General features: G+C 40.5%; 1 protein-coding gene across 2 annotated transcripts in view; it reads left to right on the top strand.

The window, feature by feature from the left end:
* Rasgrp3 (RAS guanyl releasing protein 3) overlaps positions 1–22163 on the top strand; it is a 73959-nt gene that overhangs the window by 42807 nt on the left and 8989 nt on the right. For both annotated transcript variants that reach the window (XM_005322460.5, XM_078029395.1), the window contains 7 exons: positions 42–158; positions 2143–2418; positions 8322–8399; positions 12313–12429; positions 14754–14869; positions 17289–17436; positions 21302–21338. In XM_005322460.5, the coding sequence (XP_005322517.1) occupies positions 42–158; positions 2143–2418; positions 8322–8399; positions 12313–12429; positions 14754–14869; positions 17289–17436; positions 21302–21338 (889 nt within the window). The remainder of the gene's footprint in view (positions 1–41; positions 159–2142; positions 2419–8321; positions 8400–12312; positions 12430–14753; positions 14870–17288; positions 17437–21301; positions 21339–22163) is intronic.

Raw genomic sequence — 22163 nt, 5'->3', positions numbered from 1 at the left:
CCTTACAAAAGTATTAATGATTGATTTTTTTTTAATTGCAGAAGCTTCTTCAGCTCAAAAACTTCAACACTTTGATGGCGGTGGTGGGAGGTCTCAGTCATAGTTCCATTTCACGCCTCAAAGAGACCCATTCTCATCTCTCTTCAGAAGTTACAAAGGTATGGTGAATTCTGATCTGAATTCCAAGTGAAACGTGCGAGTTGTTTAGGTACAGTACACTGCTATCAAAGGTCACTCAGAATGGAAAATCTTCCTCTTCAACCAATGGTAGGTTACACATAGGGGACAAGTGAAAAGGCATAGCCACACCTGTGACTCCATGTAGAAAAACAGGTTGGAGGTGGTGGTGTTCCAATAAGAGTTCTTTGAGATGTGATTAATATAGTTGTCAATATTAAACAAATATTTCTTCGGTGCTTTCTCCGTGATAAGCATTGTGATATACATAGTGGGTACTAGATGAAATGAGACAGAAATAGTTGCTATCCCGCCATCCGGAAATAAAATCACTGAACACCTGCTCTATTTATAATCCTGTGTTCAGCACAGTGGAAGAGAAAAAGGAAGGGGAAGACAAATGCCTGGTACAGAAATACTCAGATTTACAACTGAGTTGTCAGGAACAAAATATATCCTTGGAAGAAACACTTCCCAAACTGAATTTTCCTGCCATGTTTATTTCTAGACCATATTAATAGCTTTTTTTTTAATGAGCAAAAAGAATCATTTTATTCTTAAAAGAACAATTTCATCTATAAATGTAAATAGAAAAGGAAAACTATGCATTGATTAAATAATAAGACACGGGCTGGGGATGTGGCTCAGCGGTAGAGCATTCACCTCGCATGTGTAAAAATAAATAAATTAAATAAAGGTATTGTGTCTGTCTACAACTAAAAATATATTTAAAAAATAATAATAGGACAAACAATGGGTAAAGCAGACTTTGGGTATGGTCTGATCAAGACCTGGTTTTGTTCTTCTGCCTGCCTCTGAGTGTCAGGGTTTTGTAAGTTTAAAAAATTTTTTTGTTTGCCTATTGAACTGGCTTTCCTCCTGAATGGGTTGTATGTAGCAACAGGAAAATTATACTCTCTAGTTCATAAAAGTTACAGATAGACAAGATTTCTCCAACTCTGCCCCCAAGAGATTCAAAGACCTCTTTTTTGACAGATTGGTCCATCTCAAATCATATGTGTACATTGGCTCAGTAACTGTTGCCAGAGATTGGCTTAATCCCATGTTCCTGAACCAATCACAAACCAGAGGAAGGAATTATTATGATGTTAAATCAGAACCCGCTATTGGTCCTGGGGGTGGAAACAGCTCTGTGTTGAAGCACATGGACTGCTTTGGGAAAGAGAAGTCTGATCAAAATTGGGATCTATTAGGAAGGTCTGGTTGATTTATTCATATAAACAAGAGGAAGCAAGCCACAGAAGTACCACTGTTTGACCTCAAACTCTATACTTATTCCAAGCATAATGGAACTACTTATATATTTTATTGTCTTTTAGCTTTGTACTAAATTTTGAATAAAAAACAAAAGAAATTTTAAATGTTTTAAACAATAAGAATTTGATAGACTCATAGAAGCTTTAAATTACCAGCTTGATTTTGAAAGTTATTTATTTGAACTCCTTTTCCTTACAAAAATGGAAACTAAGACATCTCACCCCCCCAAAAAAGTGAAGTGACTTGTTTGAGATCACCCTTCTATTTAGTGCAGAGTCTGAAACCACAGCTGTCTTACGTTGTAGTGTGACTTTTCCTGCCCCATACTGTCCCAGATTAACCTTCAAGTTACCTGGAATGTAACTTTCTTGGAACAACTAGGAAATTTTTAATATGCTGCAAGCTTGGATATTTGGACTGTAATATCACAAATCACAAAATACTAAGTATACTTCATGCCATTTAACATCCCACCATCCCAAGTCGATAAGCAGACATACAAGCTATTGGAATATCTGTCCAATTCATGGCAGGCTTAGGACGTTTTTCTAGCTTTCTTTTTCCTGGTTAATATTTCCCTGCATCAATATTGGTGCAACTGAGGAATTTCCCAGCCACCATTGCAGGGCCTGGAGGTGGGCCGAAGAGGAGGATGTTTGACAATTCTGCTTTTCCATTTGTTTTCAGAATTGGAATGAAATGACAGAGTTGGTCTCCTCCAACGGCAATTACTGCAATTACCGCAAGGCCTTTGCAGACTGTGATGGCTTCAAAATCCCCATCCTTGGAGTACACTTGAAAGACTTGATAGCGGTCCATGTCATTTTCCCAGACTGGATGGAGGAGAACAAAGTGAATATTGTGAAAATGCACCAGCTGTCCGTTACCCTGAGTGAACTGGTCTCCCTGCAGAATGCCTCTCACCACTTAGAACCCAACATGGATTTGATCAACTTGCTCACCGTGAGTGCCCGGGTTGGGAGGTGGTTGAGTGTGTGCTAAATAACCCTTCTGCCCTTTACTTTCCAGGGAACATAGGAAGATGTTTGCTAGAAATCCATTTTGGAGGAAAATGGATTTGAGGGTTAATAGATGAGAAAAAATCTCAAAGGATGGAGGAAAAAGGAACCCCATATGCACAACTTGAGTCTATAATCTTGGGGCAAATAAACTTCCTTTGTCGGGAGGGGCTCAGTCCCTTCCCATAGGGAAATGGGAGTTCCTAGAGAGCTGCCTCCAGAGGCATCTCAGCCCCTCACTCTCCTAGGGCATACTTGTTCACTATCCACTTCCATCTATGCAACCTCAAATCCTCAGCTTCTCCTTACTGGCTGCACTGCTTAGTTGGAGCCTGAGGTGCAAAATCCTCCTCTGTGATCCCAGAACCTCCCTTATTCACCATCCCCAGACTGCCAGGATGTAGTCCCCAGCCTGGCCATCAGTGCGACCTGTGCATCGTCACCCTCTCCCCCACACACCAGCCTTTGAGAAACATTGAACTCGTACTTTCATGAAATGCCACCTTCTGCTTCCTGGCCTTTTGTGCATTCTTGGGAAATCTTTTCCCTCTCCAGCCACATGACTAGTTCAACTTCAAACCTCCATCTTTCTAGATTATTCTCTGCTTCCCTCCAAAGCAGAGAGGCATCCGTCACATGTATTGCTTTGCACTTTTACATTCTCCTTATCTATGGAAGGTATTGCTTTGCATTATATTTTTTTTTCTGTTTACGTGTCTTATGTCACATCCCCAGCATCTTTCATAGTACCTGGAGCATTTAGGAATTCAATCAATGAAGTAAATGCCTCAGGAGTAATGAGAGTCAGATAAAAGGATTTCATCTACCAGTCATGTCTTTTGGCAGTTGTGGCATGCTTATTTAGCTGGTCCCAGCTCCTGGAACTTTTGGATACAATCAATGTGTACAAAAGAACATTTTCCATTGGCTCTTCTTTGTGGGGAGGAGAAGCATAACGAAATTCTCTTACCCTTGCAGGGTAAGGTGCAACTTCCCTGTTTGGGCTTATCACACTATAGCATTCAAAATTTAGCTGCAATACTGAATTAAATGTATTCCTTTTATGGCTGTGGAAAATGAAACCAATAACTCCTCTCATGCTTTGACCACCTAAATCCCCTAGTTCTGCTGCACTGGAAAGGAATGTAGTTCCTACACTTCTCGCAAAGTGTTCCTAGAGCATGTAATTGTTTACAGGCTCCTGATTGTAGGTGATAATATTAGCTGCACCCTTGCCAGCACAGAGAAACACCAATCTATTGGGGCTGAGTTTGTGTGATAAATAATAAACCCGTGGTCATTCTCTACTGGGGAGAAAGAACCCAACCCACAATAATCCAAGCACCTGCATTTATTAATCATTTGCCATGTAAATCTGTTTCCACGAATGAGTGACCAGAGTTTCAACCCCAACCAGACTGCAAACCCACAGGCACAGGTGATGTCTGAAGACCAGACCCAGTGTGTGGCTTCGGTTTCAAGTGTGTGTCCAAGCTGTATCCTTGATGTCGAGTGTAACTTCACAGAGCAGGTGCCTGCACTTGGGCATCCCAATCAAAGGCTGTGAGAGTAGGGAAGTTCATTTGAGTTATAAATACATCAAGCAACAAAATTTAAAAAAACAGAGATATTTAGAGAAATATTGAAGACTTTTGAATGAAATTTCAGTGGCAAAAATTAGAAAACCTGAATTCCAGAAATAAAAACTACAAAGTAATTCCTTTTGGGGAAAACAGCAAAAAATAAAAGGTTCCAGAGCCTCACGTCCCACCCTTAGGGGCACTGAAGGAAGGTTTAGAAGCCACTAAGTGCCACTTTTATTAAGATGCAATGTTGCATAGTATACGTATCTGCAAAATCCCAGATGGGAGGTCTTGCTTTTCCTCCTGCCTCTGCAGTTCCTTAGCTTTAGCTCCTTGCTAACTGGCCCTGACTTTGGCTTTTTCATAAGGATTTTATGCTCATTGGTGAGGTTTCTTCTGGTTCTAAATTTCTCAATGTAAGGAACAGTGGAGCCCTGAAAATAAGGAACACTTTCTGCTCTACTGGCCCCATGGCTCCCCAGGATTCCACAGTCCTACATACAAGTGGTGAAGAATCAAGCCAGTTTCTGCCTAAAGCTAGGATCCTTCCCCTCTGCCCCCAACAAAGGAGAAAGCTCAATGCACAGGAATAGATGCTCAGCCTTTTTCACCCCTGAGAAGTCAAGTTCCTCAAATGAGGACCAAGAGATTCATCATGTATTCCCTAGAGCCCGATGGCCATTTTATAAAACAACATATATATATGCAGATTAGAGCCAGATCAGATTAGAGTCAGTCACTGCAGCTTGTTAGGTGCACGTGAGCATGTTTCTAGCACAACATGGAAAGGGCTGATGAATTTTCCACCAAGACTCCAAGTCAAGTTTCTGTCTGAAGAGATTTTGCCTAAGCATGGCCTCAGGGGAGGGAACCAATATATGATCGAAAATCCTGGAGGATAGAAAATGAGAACTCTTAGGTTCATCAGCAATTAATTGTTAAATGCCTCCTCTGAACAGTCATCCATCAATGGTTGGACTTTCTGTAATAACTGATTTTGACATATTTCCATGGTAAAATTTTTTTCTTTTTTAAAATTTTTAAAATTTGTTTTAATTAGTTACACATGACAGTACAATGATCTTGACATATCATACATCTATCTGATCCATGGTAAATTTTTACAAGCACCCTGTGATGCAAATGGCAGGGCAGTAAGTGTACTGCCAATCCCACCACCCTGCCTTTCTTATAAATGAAGAAACAGATGCATAAAAGGCTTACAATGGCAAACTTCTGCATCCTAGCTTTGCCTCAGGTGGACATGTGTTCTCTGATGTGGGCATATGGCAACATCTAATTTTCCTTATTTCATATCTGTAAAAAGCTACATAGTACCTTTCTCTGTCCGTCTTCATGAATGTATAATAAAAGAGTTAGAGAAAATGTATGAGGGCAGGGATTATATCATTTTTTTTTATCATTGTGTCCTTGGCCCCTTAAATAGCATGGAGTATGTGAAGAAGGAGAACCATACCCCTGAACCATTGGGATTTGGAGATTTCCTGCTCTCGGGGGAGATCTAGAGAAGATGCTTCCCCTTGGGATCCTGATTCATGTGATCAGGAGCTTTGAAAACCAATGCTTCTGTTTCATAATTTATGAAACAGCCTAATTCTTTTCATAGTATTTTTAGCCATATCAGTTACTTTTACCCTTCTGGGTACATGCAAATAACTGGAAAGCCCCAATATTTTTACAGTCTCATTTGAAAAAAAAAAAGAGCTGTAAAAATAATGAGTGGGGCTGGGGTTGTGGCTCAGTGGCAGAGCACTTGCCTCGCATATGTGAGGCACTGGTTCGATCCTCAGCACCACATAAAAATAAATAAGCAAAATAAAGATATTGTGTCCATGTATAACTAAGAAAAATTTTTTAAAAAATGAGTGGAGGTAGTTTGATAACCCAGTTTATTCTCTTGTACAATAAACATTCAAGCCAGTGTAGAGCTTAACATTAACACTGAATAAGCAACCATCTTTGCTGAAAGGATGGGCTGAAAGGCAAATGCAGCAACCAGAGACAGGATCAGAACATTTGTCAGAAACAACTAGATTCTCATGGTTAGACTACAGTAAATATTCTTGAAACCCTATTGACAAACTTCCCACATTATTAAAAGGTGTATAGGAGTTGGGGATGTAGCTCCAAGGTAGAAAGCTTGCCTGACATGTATGAGGCCCTGGATTAAATCTCCAGCTCTGTGATAAATAAATAATCTCCAGCTCTGGAAAGTAGAATAGACCATTCTTTGGGTAGGTCCTTGAAGCCCAGAGGAGATCTAAAAGAGGAAGTAGGAAGCTAAGCACCATGGCATTTGGCTGCTTCATTGATTGGAATCCAAATCTACTTGTAAGCAAGCCCTCCTGGACACATTTGTTCATTTAATCTTCAGCACAGTGCTGAGAGGGAGCTATTATTTATGATTTTCTAAATCAGGAGGCCAAAACTCAAGAAGGTTAATTACTCGCTCAGTTTCATATCACGAACAAGTAGAAAACAAACACTGGAGAAGACCGAAGCCTTTCCACCCCTGGGTGTTGTCTGTCCATCTGACCTAGGAAAACACCCGAGGAGGTTCTGTTTCTTTTGCAAGAGCCTCACCTCAATTTAGTATGTGGCTTACTTGGATTTCTGATTGGATGTCCCGGGAGTGCTGTCACCTCATCAGCAGGTGCTGGTGCCAGCCATGCCAGGACTCGGAGGAGAAGTTGGGAGGAAAGGAATGTGCTCCAGTCAAGATCAACCCCTGAGAGCCAGGAATGCAGAAGGAAGGCATCTCTTGGTTTTCTGTCTTTATTTATGGGAATGTCACAGTGTGAGCTTGCGAGCTGGGGCAGGGGGTGCTGAGGTGCAGAGACAGAGGTGCTGCCCACTTCCACGAAGCCTGGAGCCCCTCAGAGCTGTCTGTTCCAGGAATTTGCAACGTGCTGGTCAGGTGCCCACAGCAGATGGATTTTATTTGACTCGTGGAATTATAAAAATTATTTGTTGTTAGTTGCTGTGTTTAACTGTTTCATATAAAACTGCAGATTTTTTGCTTCTCTTGACAAATAAGAAGATCTGGCAAATCTATCAAATTTCAGGATGACAGGTTGTCACAGCTGAATAGAAGCTGCTCTCTAATGATCACAGACCACATCATCACTCCCCATATGTCCCTAACAGAGACCTCATTACTGTGTGTGTGTGTGAGTGAGTGTGTGTGTGTGTGTGTGTGTGTGTGTGTGTGTGTGTGTCTGTATTTTAAACTGTGAAGCTAAGAGGAAAGATCCCGGAGTTAATTGTCTCGACACACTCTTTTTTTTCCAACCAAGACACCACTGTGTTACTAATGTCTCTATCAAAATGTCCTTTCTGTGCATCACACTTTCCTCTTTTATATCATGCACTGGCTTCTAAAGCCAGTATTTGGACCCAGATCCACCTGACTACAAAACCTCTTATATATTTACTGTGCTGCCACTGTGAGTCCAGTAGCACTATGGGCCACTTATTTCACATTTAACATGCACTGGTATGAGCATGTCTTTTTGCTTTCAGGTCCTGTTTATTAAAATAAACCATCAGGCTTTTGAGGGAAGGAGATGATTTTATCCCTTTTTGTATCACCAGGACTTAGCACAATGCTCTAAAATAATAGGGACCTGGTTGATTTTTCCCTTGTTTCCATGGTTCTTTAATCAAAGCTCTAAAGCAGCATTAATTACATCTCCAGGTCTCATCCTATGCACCTGTCCCTGCCGCTAGCCTGTAAACCTCAAGTACGGTATCCCTCAAGTCTAGCCCAGTGCTTAGCACTTCCGAGATGCTCAATCAAAATTGCAGTGGAATTTGGTCAATTTTTTTTTTTTTTTTGTACCAGGGATTGAACTCAGGAGCACTCCACCGCTGAGCCACATCCCCAGCCCTATTTTGTATTTTATTTAGAGACAGGGGTCTCACTGAGTTGCTTAATGCCTTGCTTTTTGCTGAGGCTGGCTTTGAACTTGCAATCAGCCTCATGGGCTGTTGGGATTACAGGTGTGCACACCGCGCTCAGTTGGTCAATGGTTTTGGTTGGTGCTAATAACCACACCAGGACCAACTTCTTTTCTATGAAATTTTATTTCCAACTTCTGCATGCTATCTTTTTATTGTTCTACATTAATTCAGATTATTGGACATTGGACTTAAACATTCAATTTGAAAAAATATTTCAGCAGTGTAAATAAAGAAATGTGACCCAACATAACTAATTATTTTCCTTGGAATTTTCTCGTAGCTCTCTTTGGACCTCTATCACACAGAAGATGATATTTACAAACTGTCGCTGGTGCTGGAGCCTAGAAACTCGAAATCGGTAGGTGTTGTCTCCTCTAAAGATATTTGCTAAATGCCACTGTTTTTCATTTACAGTAATGGACTGTTACAATGGTGTTTTGTATTTTAAATACTAAAGAACCCAGAAATTCTTTATTATTCCCCCTTTGCCAATAGGATGACTTACACTTGACAGTTTGAGAATTATTCAGAGACTAATAAAAAGAAAGAATATTATCCCACCACTGTTTTATTATTATCTTCTACTTCTCATATCCATTCTGAGAAATCACCTACAAGTAGGATGAAAAAGAAAAAGAACCCATCTTAATGTTCACAATCACTCATACCTTTCCAAACTTACCCAAAACTCCATTCAACATAAAATTAGATTTAATAAATTTTAAATATCCTGATCCTAGTTCACAAATTTCTCTATTATAATTGACTCAACTTAGAATTTCAGGTTAGACACCGAGTAGATTTATAAGGAGATTGAGGAAATTGCTTTACTGAATGTATACTGCTATATTTTAGATGTTTTGTACTAACAAGAAATCTTCTGAATCGGCTGGGCGTGTGACTCGGTGGCAGAGTGTTTGTGTAGCATAAGTTCAATTCCCAGCTGCAAGAAAGAAAAAGAAAAAAAAAAGCCAGGATGAATTTAAAACAATGAGGATATGAGGATTACTTGTTGAAAGAAAAAATGTCGGTGTTTGCTTCTTATGCTCATATCTCAAGATCTGTTTTTTGGTCTAATTAGTTATACATAACAGCAGAATGCATTTTGATTCATTGTACACAAATGGAGCACATTTTTTCATTTCTCTGGTTGTACATGATGTAGAATCCTACCATGTGTAGTCACACGTGTACCTAAGGGTAGTGATGTCCATCTCATTCCACCATCTTTCCTGTCTCTATGCCCCCTCCCCTTTGCCCAAAGTTCTTTCATTCTCTCCCCACTCCCCTTTAATGGATCAGCATTCACTTATCAGAGAGAACATTCTGCCTTTGGTTTTTGGGATTGGCTTATTTTGCTTAGTATGATATTCTCCAACTCCATCCATTTACCTGAAAATGCCATAATTTTATTCTCTTTTAATGCTGAGTAATATTCCATTGTGTATAGTTTCTTTATTCATTCATCTATTGAAGGGCATCTAGGTTGTTTCCACAGCTTAGCTATTGTGAATTGAGCTGCTCAGAACATTGATGGGGCTTCGTCCCTACAGGATGCTGATTTTAAATCTTTTGGGATAGCTGGGTCAAATGGTGGTTCCATGCCACGTTTTCTAAGGTATCAAAATCTGTTTTCTTACAAAGGTCTCACACACTGCCTCTTTACAGTTGAGTTCTGCAGCATATGAGCAGCATAGCCCTTAAGTCTATTAATACCCTCTGTGATTCTGAACCATGGACTGAAAGGGACAGAATGACTGTGATAGCTCTTCTCCAGCCCCAGCAGGGCAGGCACTTGAGCCTGTCAGTTGAACTAGTAGCACCTGCTCTAAACACAGTGTGGGGGGTGGTTCCTTTAGCACATTCTTCCTCTGCCAGTTCCCGGAGGCCAGCGCCTGGGAAGATACAGCTCAGGCAAAGGGAGGAGTGGGGAGGTGGACTCTGAGAGAGCTAGACAGAAAGAAAAAGTTATCTGAAAAAAGAAATGATGAAGCTCCTCTCTCATTCTGCGGGTTTGGTGCAATATCCCTGGCTGTGGTGTGTTGAGCCACTTATACCTGCAAACACAGGTTTTCCACCTCCTGACCCCTTCCTTTACCTTAACCAGACACCATTGCTCTTATCAGGTGCCGGACTCCTGGAGGGCATCACACACTTGTTATCTCATGAATTCCATGAAGAAAACCAGGCCTGATGAATGTAGGTGTCTCACTTAGGTGTCTCACAGCTAGTGAGTTGGAGAATGGGGATTAGGTCCCAGGCCTGGCTGTCTTCAATGCCTGTGCTTTTTCTACCAACTATCATGTCAGGAACAGAGTAGGAAGGGCCATTTTGGCATATTTGTCTCCCTTTGTCCCTTTAGATTTACTTTAGTTTATTTTCAGGCAAAATCTGGTCTATTTTAGGAGATATTTCCCTCAAACACAGGAAAATCGTTTCATTTGTTGTAGGGAGTAAAAGCTTTCAAAGCCTCTTCCAAGTGCTAAAATCTTGTGGGTCTGTGAAAACATGTTTCCCAAGCTCTATTCTGTTCTTTAAGTAGAGCGTCATCCTATTTGACATGTGGTGATAACTAGGGAATAATCTCCAGATGGGAGGTTTCTGTTACTAGAATTCTGTTAATTTTCATGTGCTCACAGTTGGTGCTGGCGGACCTAACCTAAACAGTCCGTCTTAGAAGTTTTCCAGCTTTTTCTATTCATGTGTCTCTCCGGTCATTTGCATTTTACTTAGTGTCTCAGCAATAGTTTCAAGACATCCTAGATCAAAAGAATTACTCAACATTTCCACTCATAGAATTGTTAGTTTCAAACAACTCAATATTTCTCTTCTACCAACTCAACACCAACTTGGAAAAAAAATAATACACTTACATTGAAAGACAATGAGCATTTTTATTTCATTCTTAAATAACCACAGTTACTTAACTAATGGATGTCTGTGCCTATTGGACACTGCACATTTTATTGACTCTTGGACTCGGACTAGATGCTACCATTCTTATTTCTTGTTCCACACTGATTTTTTCTTCACAAAGATACATGTCATCAAAAGATATTTAGTACGATCTCATGGGTAACCTTTAAGGTGGTTGTTTTTATGGTGTTTGAGAATATAAAATATTGAGAATAGTTACATTTCACTTTGAAGTTTCAAATATCTTTTGATGCCCTCTGAATTTGTCACAGTGCTCTTGGACACTTTGCTGTACACTTGGGGAACTCAGGTATATTCTTTACCAAATCAATAAATATGATAAAAATATTGAAAATATTGACTTTTACCAGATCAATAAGATGAAAATATTGATTTAAAAAAAAGAGCATGGTGTGTGTGTAGGGGAGTGTACCTGTGTGTGTGTGTGTGTGTGTGTGTGTGTGTGTGTGTGTGGTGTGTGTATGTGCAGGCATGTGTAATCATGTGTATGGGTGAATGTATGTAGATAACTTTTGGTCTTGTGGGCAGCTCACAGAATACCAATAACATTCACCTCATAACATTGTTAGGGTCTTAAATACGTCTAGTAACTCCTCAATTCTTGCAAAAGTGTTTATCCCCAGTTTGTTATCAAATAATGAACCTGCTAATAAAGTTTTGCATGTGTGTGCCAGCAAATGCATTGACCCTGTATGAAGGTCACGGAGTGAGTATACAAACTGCACAGTGGTCTTAAGTGGTCTCCTGATAGAATGGTGTACTGAATGTGGGTTGTGCGTTACACTGTTAAGTAAAAATGTGCTGCGAGATGGACAAATCTGAGAATGCAAGTGCACCAGGCATGGGCAGAGAGACCTAATGGTTCACAGAATAGTTGGAAGTGATTGAGTGCATTGACTGAAGGACATGAACTTGACCATGTGCTGGTGCCCGCTTATTATATGCACCTGTTAATGCAAATTTATCATTCATACCAAGTATTAAAGAACTATATACCTGGTTTTTGTATATCTCATATGAAAATCCATGATGGATTATTAGTATTTAAGGATGATTTAGTGATACTTAGAGAACTCAAGAGGGATGAACTGGAAGTGCATTATTTTTCCCCATTTGAAAATAGTAGAACTTGGGCTGCTAGTAAGCCCAATGCACTCTCTAAACATGTATTTAGGCACATATTAGATTTATTAGCAAAGATTTTATAAACATGCAACGTGAACGTTAAGTTTTTACTGGTATTATTATTATATAACACTGCCTTTCTTATTGTCCCTTGTCCTAGCTGCTCAAGGTCCAGTTAACGTTGAATAATGTGCATGCTTCCCTTTCAGCAGCCTGCCTCCCCCACAACGCCCACCAAGCCCGTGGTGCCCCTGGAGTGGGCATCTGGGGTGATGCCAAAGCCAGACCCCACGGTGATCAACAAGCACATAAGGAAATTAGTTGAGGTAAGTGGTCGAGGGCAAATTCAGAATGCACTAGAAGCCCCCTCCTTTTCTTGCTGGAATATTCTGTGATTGCATTGGGATCAGAGAGTGGTCCACGAAAACAGCGCTTCAGGTAGGATCAATTTAGCCTACACTTAGCTCTGCCTGGCACTGGTCTCTGGAAAGAATCAACCAGAAAGGTCCTCTTCCCCCTTTTGACAATGTATTCTCACCAAGCACTCCCAGTCACTTCCTACTCCTCTCTTTCTTAGGCGTTTGCTACTTTTGTCATTGCCACCAATTTGAGGGTCTTTGGGGGATTAGAATCACCCATGAAAAAGCCACATGGGTCACAATGCCAGATCAGTTGGTGACTCAAGGGGAGGAAAATACCCTATAAGTTGGATTGTTTCACCTGCTGTATGGTTTGGGGGTTCTGTGACACAGCAGCACAGTGCCACTGAGGTCAGAAAAAATTAGCCGAGTCAGGACCAAGCTCTGTCAGAGTTTTCCATACAGAAAGAAGAGTAGAAATGCCCATGTGGAGGAAATGGAAACACTTCAGGCACAGGAGATGGTGATCCCTGACTAAAGCCCTACTTCAGTGGCTGGGAATATCCTCTTTTACCATGGGTTTGAGTCTGTGGCGTATAATGTGCTTTTTGCTGGGAAAGGATGTTTAAAGAAAAAAATGAAAGAATGTTCTACTGTGTGGATAACTCAGGGAACTGTGAGGCACTGAAAGAAAAATTTTATGGAGTATGTGAGGCAGGAAGAAAAAGATTAGAGAGGGTGTACAGAAAGGAATTTTTTTTTTCCTGAGGGAAAGTGCTAGAAGATGGTACTAAGGTCCAGAGGAGGCCTTGAGATGTGGTGGTGGGGACAGACCCAACTTGCAGCTGGGGAGGTGAAGGAAAGGATCCAGGGGCCTCAGGGAGCACATGGATACCCTCAGGAAAGTGAAGCCAGGAAATGGGAGGCAGAACCATTCCCACTTCATTCTGTAGGCTGCTTCCTCTGTTCTGATGGGGAGTCTCAGCTTTTTTCTCCCTCCTTGCCCTCTCCTTCTTACCATCTTTTTCTATTCCCATCTTCCAAGTCTAGTTTCATGGGGAAGTTTGGCCCAGTTTGAGCAAAATCGCCTACCATCGATTTAATCAAATGAAAGACTGGATTTCATTGTGAATGTTCATACTAAATTTTATTCCACAAAAAATCTTGTATTTTCATTACAAATAAATACAGTGTTAGATTATAACTGGCAGGTACTCCAAAATATTATCAGTTTTGATTATGGATTAAGTATTGATACATGCACTTGCAAAAAGTGTTATGTGATTTTGCACAATTCAGTTATCTATGGATAAATTTGCAAGGGGTGCTATAGGCCTATTCTAGTCATATTTTAAATTAAATCATTAATATATGACTTCCCTACTTCCCAAAATACTCATAAAGTGGGTTGCAAAATAGGATGGTATACATAAGGAGAATAGATAGAAACCATCAGAAAAAAAGAAAAAAGTATGACTGAAATCCAGGTTAAATGTGTATATTTGCATACATGCTGTTTTAGGCAGCTTTTTCCACTGCTGTGATCAAAAGACCTGATGAGAACAAGTAGAATGGGAACATTTTATTCAGGGGCTCAGTTTCAGAGGTCTCAGAACACAGCATATCAGAAAGAACATCTGGCCTCTGGTTTCTTGGGATTGGTTTCTTTCATTCAACATGATAGCCTCCAATTCCATCTGTTTACTGGCAAATTCCATAATTTCATTCTTCTTTATGGTGGAGTAATATTCCACTGTGTATATGTGCCACATTTTCTTTATCCATTCATCTATTGAAGTGCACCTGGGTTGGTTCCACAACTTAGCTATTGTGAATTAAGCTGCTATGAAAATTGATGTGGCTGCATCACTATAGTATGCTGATTTTAAGTCATTTGTATATATGCTGAGGAATGGGATAACTAGATCAAATGGTGGTTCCATTCCAAGTTTTCTGAGGAATCTCCATATTGTTAAAGCTTTATTTTCTATTGTCATGGTGTTGTAATTCACCAAGCCTAACTCCTATTTAACTCTGGGGTCTCAGTGTACACTTTGCTTTCTTCAGAAAATCTTTCTTAACCTACACCTCCACCATCATATCACTCTGTTTTTATCCCCTGCAAAACCACTTATCTTTTTATCCTATAAAGTCTTCTTGATTGAGTCATCTTCATCTAGATTCTAAGCTCCTTGATAGAAAGGATAATCTGCTGTCATTGCTTTCACGATAAAAGTTCAGAGTCGGATGCACAAATTGTCATTCAGTAAACACTTGTCTTTCCTTTGCAGTCTGTGTTTAGAAACTATGACCATGACCATGACGGGTACATCTCACAAGAAGACTTTGAAAGTATAGCTGCCAATTTTCCCTTCCTGGATTCCTTCTGTGTGCTGGACAAAGATCAGTAAGCTTTAATTTTATAATACTTTCATGCAACTATCTTAAAGCTTAAAATTATCAGAGGTGAACAGGGAAATGTACAGTTTCCATCTTGACAAGCTTCAGCTTTAGTGCTTTGATAAGTGTAACTTTTTACTGATATTTTTTCTTGGTGTCCATAAACATGAACTGTTGGGTAGAATAGCAAAATGCCCATTTGGAAAATTAGCCAGGTTCTCCATTTCTTTCATTACTTCTACTGCTTAGCTATCAACTTCAAAAAAACCTCCACTGAAACAGTAAGAAAAAAAATAATAATTAGATATAGTTTGGGGAAGACTTCAGTATTAATGGACCTGGGGGTAATCATAAAACTCCTTGAATAGATTTTTTATATGGTACTTATTTCATGAAAAAGCAGATGGTGCCTGTAGATAGTCGACAAGCATCCATAATTTTTTTCTTTGATTGTTCAAAAGTTGCTTTGCTATACAAAGAAAAAAATGTATTTCCTAAATTCAAATGGTTCCTGAAAAATTTAATGGCTTTAAATGCTAAAAACCAACTCATTTAAAAAATGCTGAGAAAGCCTGACATTAATAAGTTAATGAATTTTTAACTGTGTGAGATTAGTTCCTAATTTAAAAATTATCTGTAATAAAATACTGGATTTTCATATCAGTGAAATTTTGAAATTAAGTCACTGGGTTGTATGACTCAGTAATTCTAACTGTGCCTATAGCTACATCTATTTCTATATCTAAAGTCACCTTTAACCTCCTAGTCTATGTATCTTCTTCCCCAAGAATGTACTCCAACAAATCAGGCTCCTTATGTGTGTTTGTTTAGAGACCACAGGATAATTAACTCTTCATGAGATGGGCCAGACACCAGATGGCTCTTATTTTTATAAATTTAATTAATAAAATTTGATTAACAATAAATTTTAGTAAATATTATTCAAGTTATTTTGAATATGGATAAAAAGGGATCTCAAATTCTTAAGTATGGGAAAAAATTATGGCACTGCTCATAACTGGGAAGCCTGGGGCATGGTGTTCTGAAAAGAAAGATATGGATTTGGGCTTGGATATGTTGATCTTGAAAGGAGAGTGGACCATGCCAGAAGAGAGATCTACCAAGTGTTGAAGATGTGGCACAAAATTCAGGAGAACTGTTAGGGCTAGAGATACTGATTAAGTATTGGGCCACCATGTTAGCTGGAATCTGGGGTGTGCATGGAAATTGTGATGGGAAATTTAGGGGAAGATGAGCTCAGGGCCTGAGGAAAGATCCTGCAGGGGCTTCCTTCTCCACATTGAGGAGCTGAAAACAGTAGGGAGGCAGAGAAGAAGGAAAAAGAGGGAGAATACCAGGGGTACGCGGAATTACGGGGCCCACAGAGGGCAGAATGTCAAGAAGGAAACAAGTCCCATGTTTCAGGCTGCTAAGAAGTCAGCAACTTCAGAAAAAGGCCACTGAGAACATACTAGGCATACAGTTCTAATAGAATATTAGGGTTAGGTCCTGATTGTATGGAGTAAAGAGAAGTAAGTGGTAAGAGTCTGATGGACTTTGGGAGCAAGAGGAAGAAGTGAGAGAAGAACAGTGTTGGAGATGGCAGCAGAATTGAGGGAAGAACTTTTTTTTTAGGCAGGAAAATCCTGAGCATTTTTGTAAACACAGAAAGAAATGTGACGAGATTGAGCTGAGCCTGGAAGGAGCAGAGTTCTATGGAAGCTGGAAAGTTGGGGGTGAAAGCATCCCTTCCCATGCTGTAGGAGGACCCCAGAAAGGAGAGAGGAACTGGAAGGAATTCTGATATGACAAGGAAGGGTGTGACCCCCGACACCTGCCTGTGTGGAGAGAAGGCAGTATGGAACTCAACCTAGGTCAAGTCAAGTTGGTCTTTTTTTGATAAACACGAAGTCAGGGTTTGTGGTGAGCTGGGGTTGGGGGTGGAACTGGAGTCTTGCTCTGTATGAGAAGGTCTGGAAGAATTGCTCTATGAATGGGCTATAAGCTAGTGAGATATGAATGAGATGATCACTGAGGAAACACCTCAGATGGCATCATGGGCCCAGTTAGTACAGTTTCCCTACCTTGCCCCAGCAGCCTATTTCCTGCAACCCAACTGTAAGCAAGAGCTAGAAAGAAGGTACCTTTCAGTAGTGAAGGAGACTTTCTGAGCCCTACACAGCCCATGTGTTCACACACTTGGTTCTTCACATACACACATATGCACACATCATCTTCTGCTTACTGGGAAAGACCTTGAACTCCTGATGCTGTCCTTTGAAGTCCTTCCCTCCTTTCAGATATAACAGAGAAGCGAACATTCCTCCTTTTGGCCACAAAGGTTTGCCAAGTGAGTGCTGCATCTTTGACAAGTACTTGGAGCTATGGTATTGAAAGTTCCCTCCCTTCTTTGATTTTCCTAACAGGGATGGCCTAATTAGTAAAGATGAAATGATGGCTTACTTCCTGAGAGCGAAATCCCAGCTGCACTGTAAAATGGGACCAGGATTTATCCACAACTTTCAGGAGATGACCTATCTCAAGCCAACTTTCTGCGAGCACTGTGCAGGATTTGTAAGTCTGCTTTCCATTGTTTTATCTGTAGCTATTTTTGCAGCCTCCTGAAAAGGCAGAAAAATGATACACTCAGTGGAGTGCTTTGGATGGGGAGTAAACCATGATGGCTCCCTGAAAGATTAAATAAAAGCAAAAGCTGTATCTATATGTTTAGCTCTACTCTAGGAATGCAGGGCTGGCGAAGACAGGGGGCGCTGGTGAGGCCTGTTCACTCAAGAGAGTGGTTTGTCTACTCACCCCTGCCAGGAAAAGGTGTTAGCCCAATGAGCCTGGCATTCCTCACGAATATTCATAAGTGGCTGCAATTAAGGGGATCATATATCTTAGCCAGATCCTTCTAGTGCTTGTTTAATAAGGCATTAGTCACTAGAAATCCATCAAGGCATAGCTCAATGATTTTCAATTCCAAAAGAAAAAAAAAATCTTTTGCAGAAGATGGTTATAATAATAAATAATAACCACTTAGCAATTGAGAGTAACAAAGTACTTCTGTGAACATTAGTTCAATTAATCTTCACAACAAGCCCTCGAGGTAGGCATTTTATTCTCCCCATTTTGCTTATGAATATAAGGAGATGCAGAGAGGCTAATCCGGGTTCCTCTGGATTGTACTTAGTAGGTATCAGAATTTGGTGTTCTGGCTCTAAGTCCTGCACTCCACCTACAACAACACATGAAGATCTTACATTTTGTTGCCCCACACTTGATAATTCTTTGGAAAGTGAGGTCAGCTGCTGATCCTGACCTTAATAGAGACTGTTCTTCTCTGATTGTCATCTGGTTGATACCCATGTTAAGTAGAATGGTGGTGTTGCAGGTGAGAACCACCCAGTACTCATGTAAGTAAGATGGTTGCTTTTTTCCCCCTAGGGCCAGAGCTTAGCTTCAGCTTTATTCAGCAATCATGTCCCAGTGTTAACCATTAAATCTGTTGCTGATGTGATCTACTGTCACCAAAATTACATTTTTCCTATTCCATGCTTGAAGAACTGGGTCTGGGGAGTCCAAGGGCAGGAGTTTGTGAAAGAGAATAGATAAACAGAAAAAAAGCTGTTACATCAAAGATGGCCCCTGATGGTCATTGCAGCTCATGGGGTCAAGGGGAAAGGCCAACCTAACCAGCACTCTTTACCCAATTCTGGGAATAAGAATTCCTCTTCCATTAGTATCTGTACTGGGAGCGCATCACCAGACCACTCTATTGTAAAACAAATGCAATTCCTTTTTCATATGTCTCTAGTTTCTCTATTCTGATGGGAATTTTTAGAAGCATCTTGATTTGAAAGTGCTGAAGCAGGACAGGGTCCCCTTTTTTAACACTCTTGTGAAAAGTGGGACCTAGGGAAGGTCAGGGATGTTAAGACTGTGGCATGGCTCAGTCAAAAGTCAGGATGAATCAGGCGTGATGACACACACCCGTAATCCCAGCAGATTGGGAGGCGACATAGGAGAATTGCAAGTTCAAGATCAGCCTGGGCAACTTAGTGAGACCCTTCCTGTCTCAAAATTAAAAAAGAATAAAATAAAAAGGGTTGAGGATGTAGCTCAGTGTTAGAGTGCCCCTGGGTTCAATTATTGGTAGTTAAAAAAAAAAAATCAGAATGATTCATCTGTCCTCTGGTGGGGTGGGAGGGTCAGAGGCTCTTATCAAGGCCTTAGCTCTGCTGCCCAGTCCTGTCCTTTCTTTCTCTTCTCTGAGGCTCTAGTTCTGTAGAAGTAGCGAGGTCGTCTTCCCTGGGAGTACCGCATACCTGTCCCTGACTCCCCCCAGCAGAGGTGGAGCAGCTGGGATGATATAGAAAGCACCTGAGCAAACGCGCTCTCACAAAGCCCCTTTGATTTTCAAAGAAATTTGCAAATATAACTTCCAAGATCTGTCATTGAATAGCATTGTAAAAAAATACAAGGAACTATTTTCCTTGTGCGCAGAACTAAGTGGGCAGACTCTGCTTTTCAGTTAAGTTCCATTTTAATGGTAAGGAAGACAAATACTCACTACTTGCTCGGCAGTACATTTATTTCAGAATTAGGATTCCAGAACTGAAACAGTGCTGGTAATCCCCGCGTTTTGTAGATAAAGAAACAGAGATCTGAAGTGCAGTGACTTCCCCCAAGGTCGTAGGGATCACTTTGCAGCAGCACCATGGATCCCAGCCAGGTCTCTTGACTCTCAACCAGGGCTCCTTTCACCACACAGAATTACTCCACATATTCCAGCTGCCCATGTTGTCAAGTCTAAATCCTGTGGGAAATACTCCTGCTCACCCATCTACATGGGTCACCTTCTACTGTGCGTGGCTGCCAGTCTGACCCAGGGCCTCTTCTTGGCGAGTTTCTTCTCCTTGTTATTAAGTAAGCTTTAGCAAACCATGTCCTGACTTCCCCTCCTGAGAGGACTTTAGCTTTTTCAACTTTCCTGCAGCTATGCTAATTTCATACCATTTCTGGATATTGTGATATTCCATCTTGAACCTTATCCTTTCTGTTCCTACCTCAGTTGCTTTGATCACACACAAAACACCCGGGAGCAACGGCGTCCTGTGTTTCCCATAGGTAGGGCATTCTTCTTTCCAGCTGTGAGACCATGCCAAGAATCCTCACTCCTCTGTAGGTCACTCATCTGTTAAAATGAGGAGATTACTATTATCTACCCCATAAGGATCATTATCATTACTATTATTAAAAAGGACTCCATGAAGAAAGAATTTATCACTACAAAGTTTTCCAGGTTGTGGGGCCTTAAAAATTATTTAATTTCCTGGACATTTACCTTTTACAATGGAGAAACAAGAAAGATTACCTTAAAGTCCTCGTAAACTCTTGACGGGATATGACTACCCTGAATACACACTTCCTTTTTCTGTGCCCATCTCTCTTTCAGTCATTCTCTGTCCCTGAGCCTGGCTGCTAGTTGGCAGATAATCTTTCCTGTCCCCAAAGCAGAATGTTGATCTGTCTCAGGAGGCATCTGCAATTTTTTGGGGGGTATGGGGATTGAACCCAGGGGCACTTAACCACTCAGCCACATCCCCAGCCCTGTGTGTGTGTGTGTGTGTGTGTGTGTGTGTGTGTGTGTGTAGCTGTTATTTCTCATTTCTCCTGGTTTCTGGGAAGGTCAGATAAACAGTTTAGTTTCAGCTTAATGATGTGGAACTTTACCATGGGTAACTCCATTTGTATCTGTAACTCCACTGGTCTGTTGGGACCCAGTGTAGCAGCTTAGTTCAAAACAGTGGCCTCCAATAACACTTATTAAACAATCACTTCCTACTTATTAACCACTCAGAAGTCACTAACTCCTTGTCTGGCAGAATCTGAGCTATATCTCCCACAATCCCAATACAGGCCAAACATAGAGCAATTGTGGAGAATGAATTCGTGAATAAATAAGACCTTTTCCTCATCTGTATTCTTTAGGGTACAGATATTACTCAGAAAATAACCTAGCAGAATTCAAGATTGGCAAGTGCACTTCCTAGATTGCTTTACTTCCTGTAGAGGGCGCCAAGAGCAGCCAGTGCCATTAGAAAGAAGACAGAGGGAGCTAGGCGCTCCCACAGGCCAAGTGGTTTGCTGAGAGACCATTGTCAAGAGTCCAACAAATGCACCAACTTCAGTTTCCCATCCCAGCTTCCATTTGGCTTTGAGGAAGAAAAGGGAAGTACAACTTGTGTTATCACCGCAGCTGGAGTGGGCTGGGAGAGGGTTCTCTCTGACAGGAAGGGTGTTAGAGCAGCTACATCCTGTTTGTGCTGCACCAGCCACGAAGCTTCCCAGGATTTCCTTCTCTTCCCTGTTGCCTTGTTTTCCTTCCAGATTTCTGTGCAGATTCCCTGACATTTCTTTGTCTTTTGTTATACAGCTCTGGGGCATAATCAAGCAAGGATACAAATGCAAAGGTAAATAAGTGTTATTTTGTCAAAAACATTTTTTTAAAAAAATTGATATTGGGGATAGGAATCAAATTTGTCTAGTCAAACCACAGTAGCTCTTGGCATTATTGAGACCTTGAGTTCTCCTGGGCCATGGCAACCGAAGAGTTAACGTATTCAGGAAAGAGTTTCTGGGAGAAGCAAAATTAGAATTTTATCGCTTTTTAGAAGAGGATGGCAAACTACCTTTAATCAACCAACACTGCATAAATCTAGCCCCTCATCTCTAAGTTCCCATGTAAACTATCAGCATCTAGTTTTTGGTGGGAAATGGAAGAATTTTGCCAGCGAGACAGACGTGACTAAAATATTGTATATAAGAAATTTTTCCTTCAAGAGAAAAAACTCACATACCCATTTCTGTAATATATGGGCATTTTTTCCCACCCTCACATAGTATAGCTATTTCTTTCTTTACTGAACCACATAGATGATGATTTAAAAAAAAAAAAAAAAAGAGGACAAATCTTAAAACTTACTTTGTCCTTTTTTTTTCCCCTTAAATTTTTTTGGTTGCAGATGGACACAATACCTTTATTTTATTTACTTTTATTTTTATGTAGTGCTGAGGTTCAAATCCAGTGCCTCATATGTACAGGCAAGTACTCCACCACTGAGCTACAACCCCAGATCTATTTTGACCTTTTCAATGAATTCATTCTTATATTTCTCTCACTTAACTGAGATTTATAAATATCTAAATAAATATTTGACAAATGCAGTATGCACGCTTAATAAGCACTTAGGAATGTGTCGCTATTCGTATATGCATGATTATTACACATTATTGGT

This window comes from Ictidomys tridecemlineatus, chromosome 12 (assembly GCF_052094955.1).
Source record: "Ictidomys tridecemlineatus isolate mIctTri1 chromosome 12, mIctTri1.hap1, whole genome shotgun sequence".
Lineage (NCBI taxonomy): Eukaryota > Metazoa > Chordata > Mammalia > Rodentia > Sciuridae > Ictidomys > Ictidomys tridecemlineatus.
Note: the sequence above shows the minus strand (reverse complement) of the source record. Positions and strands in the feature narration are given on the sequence as shown.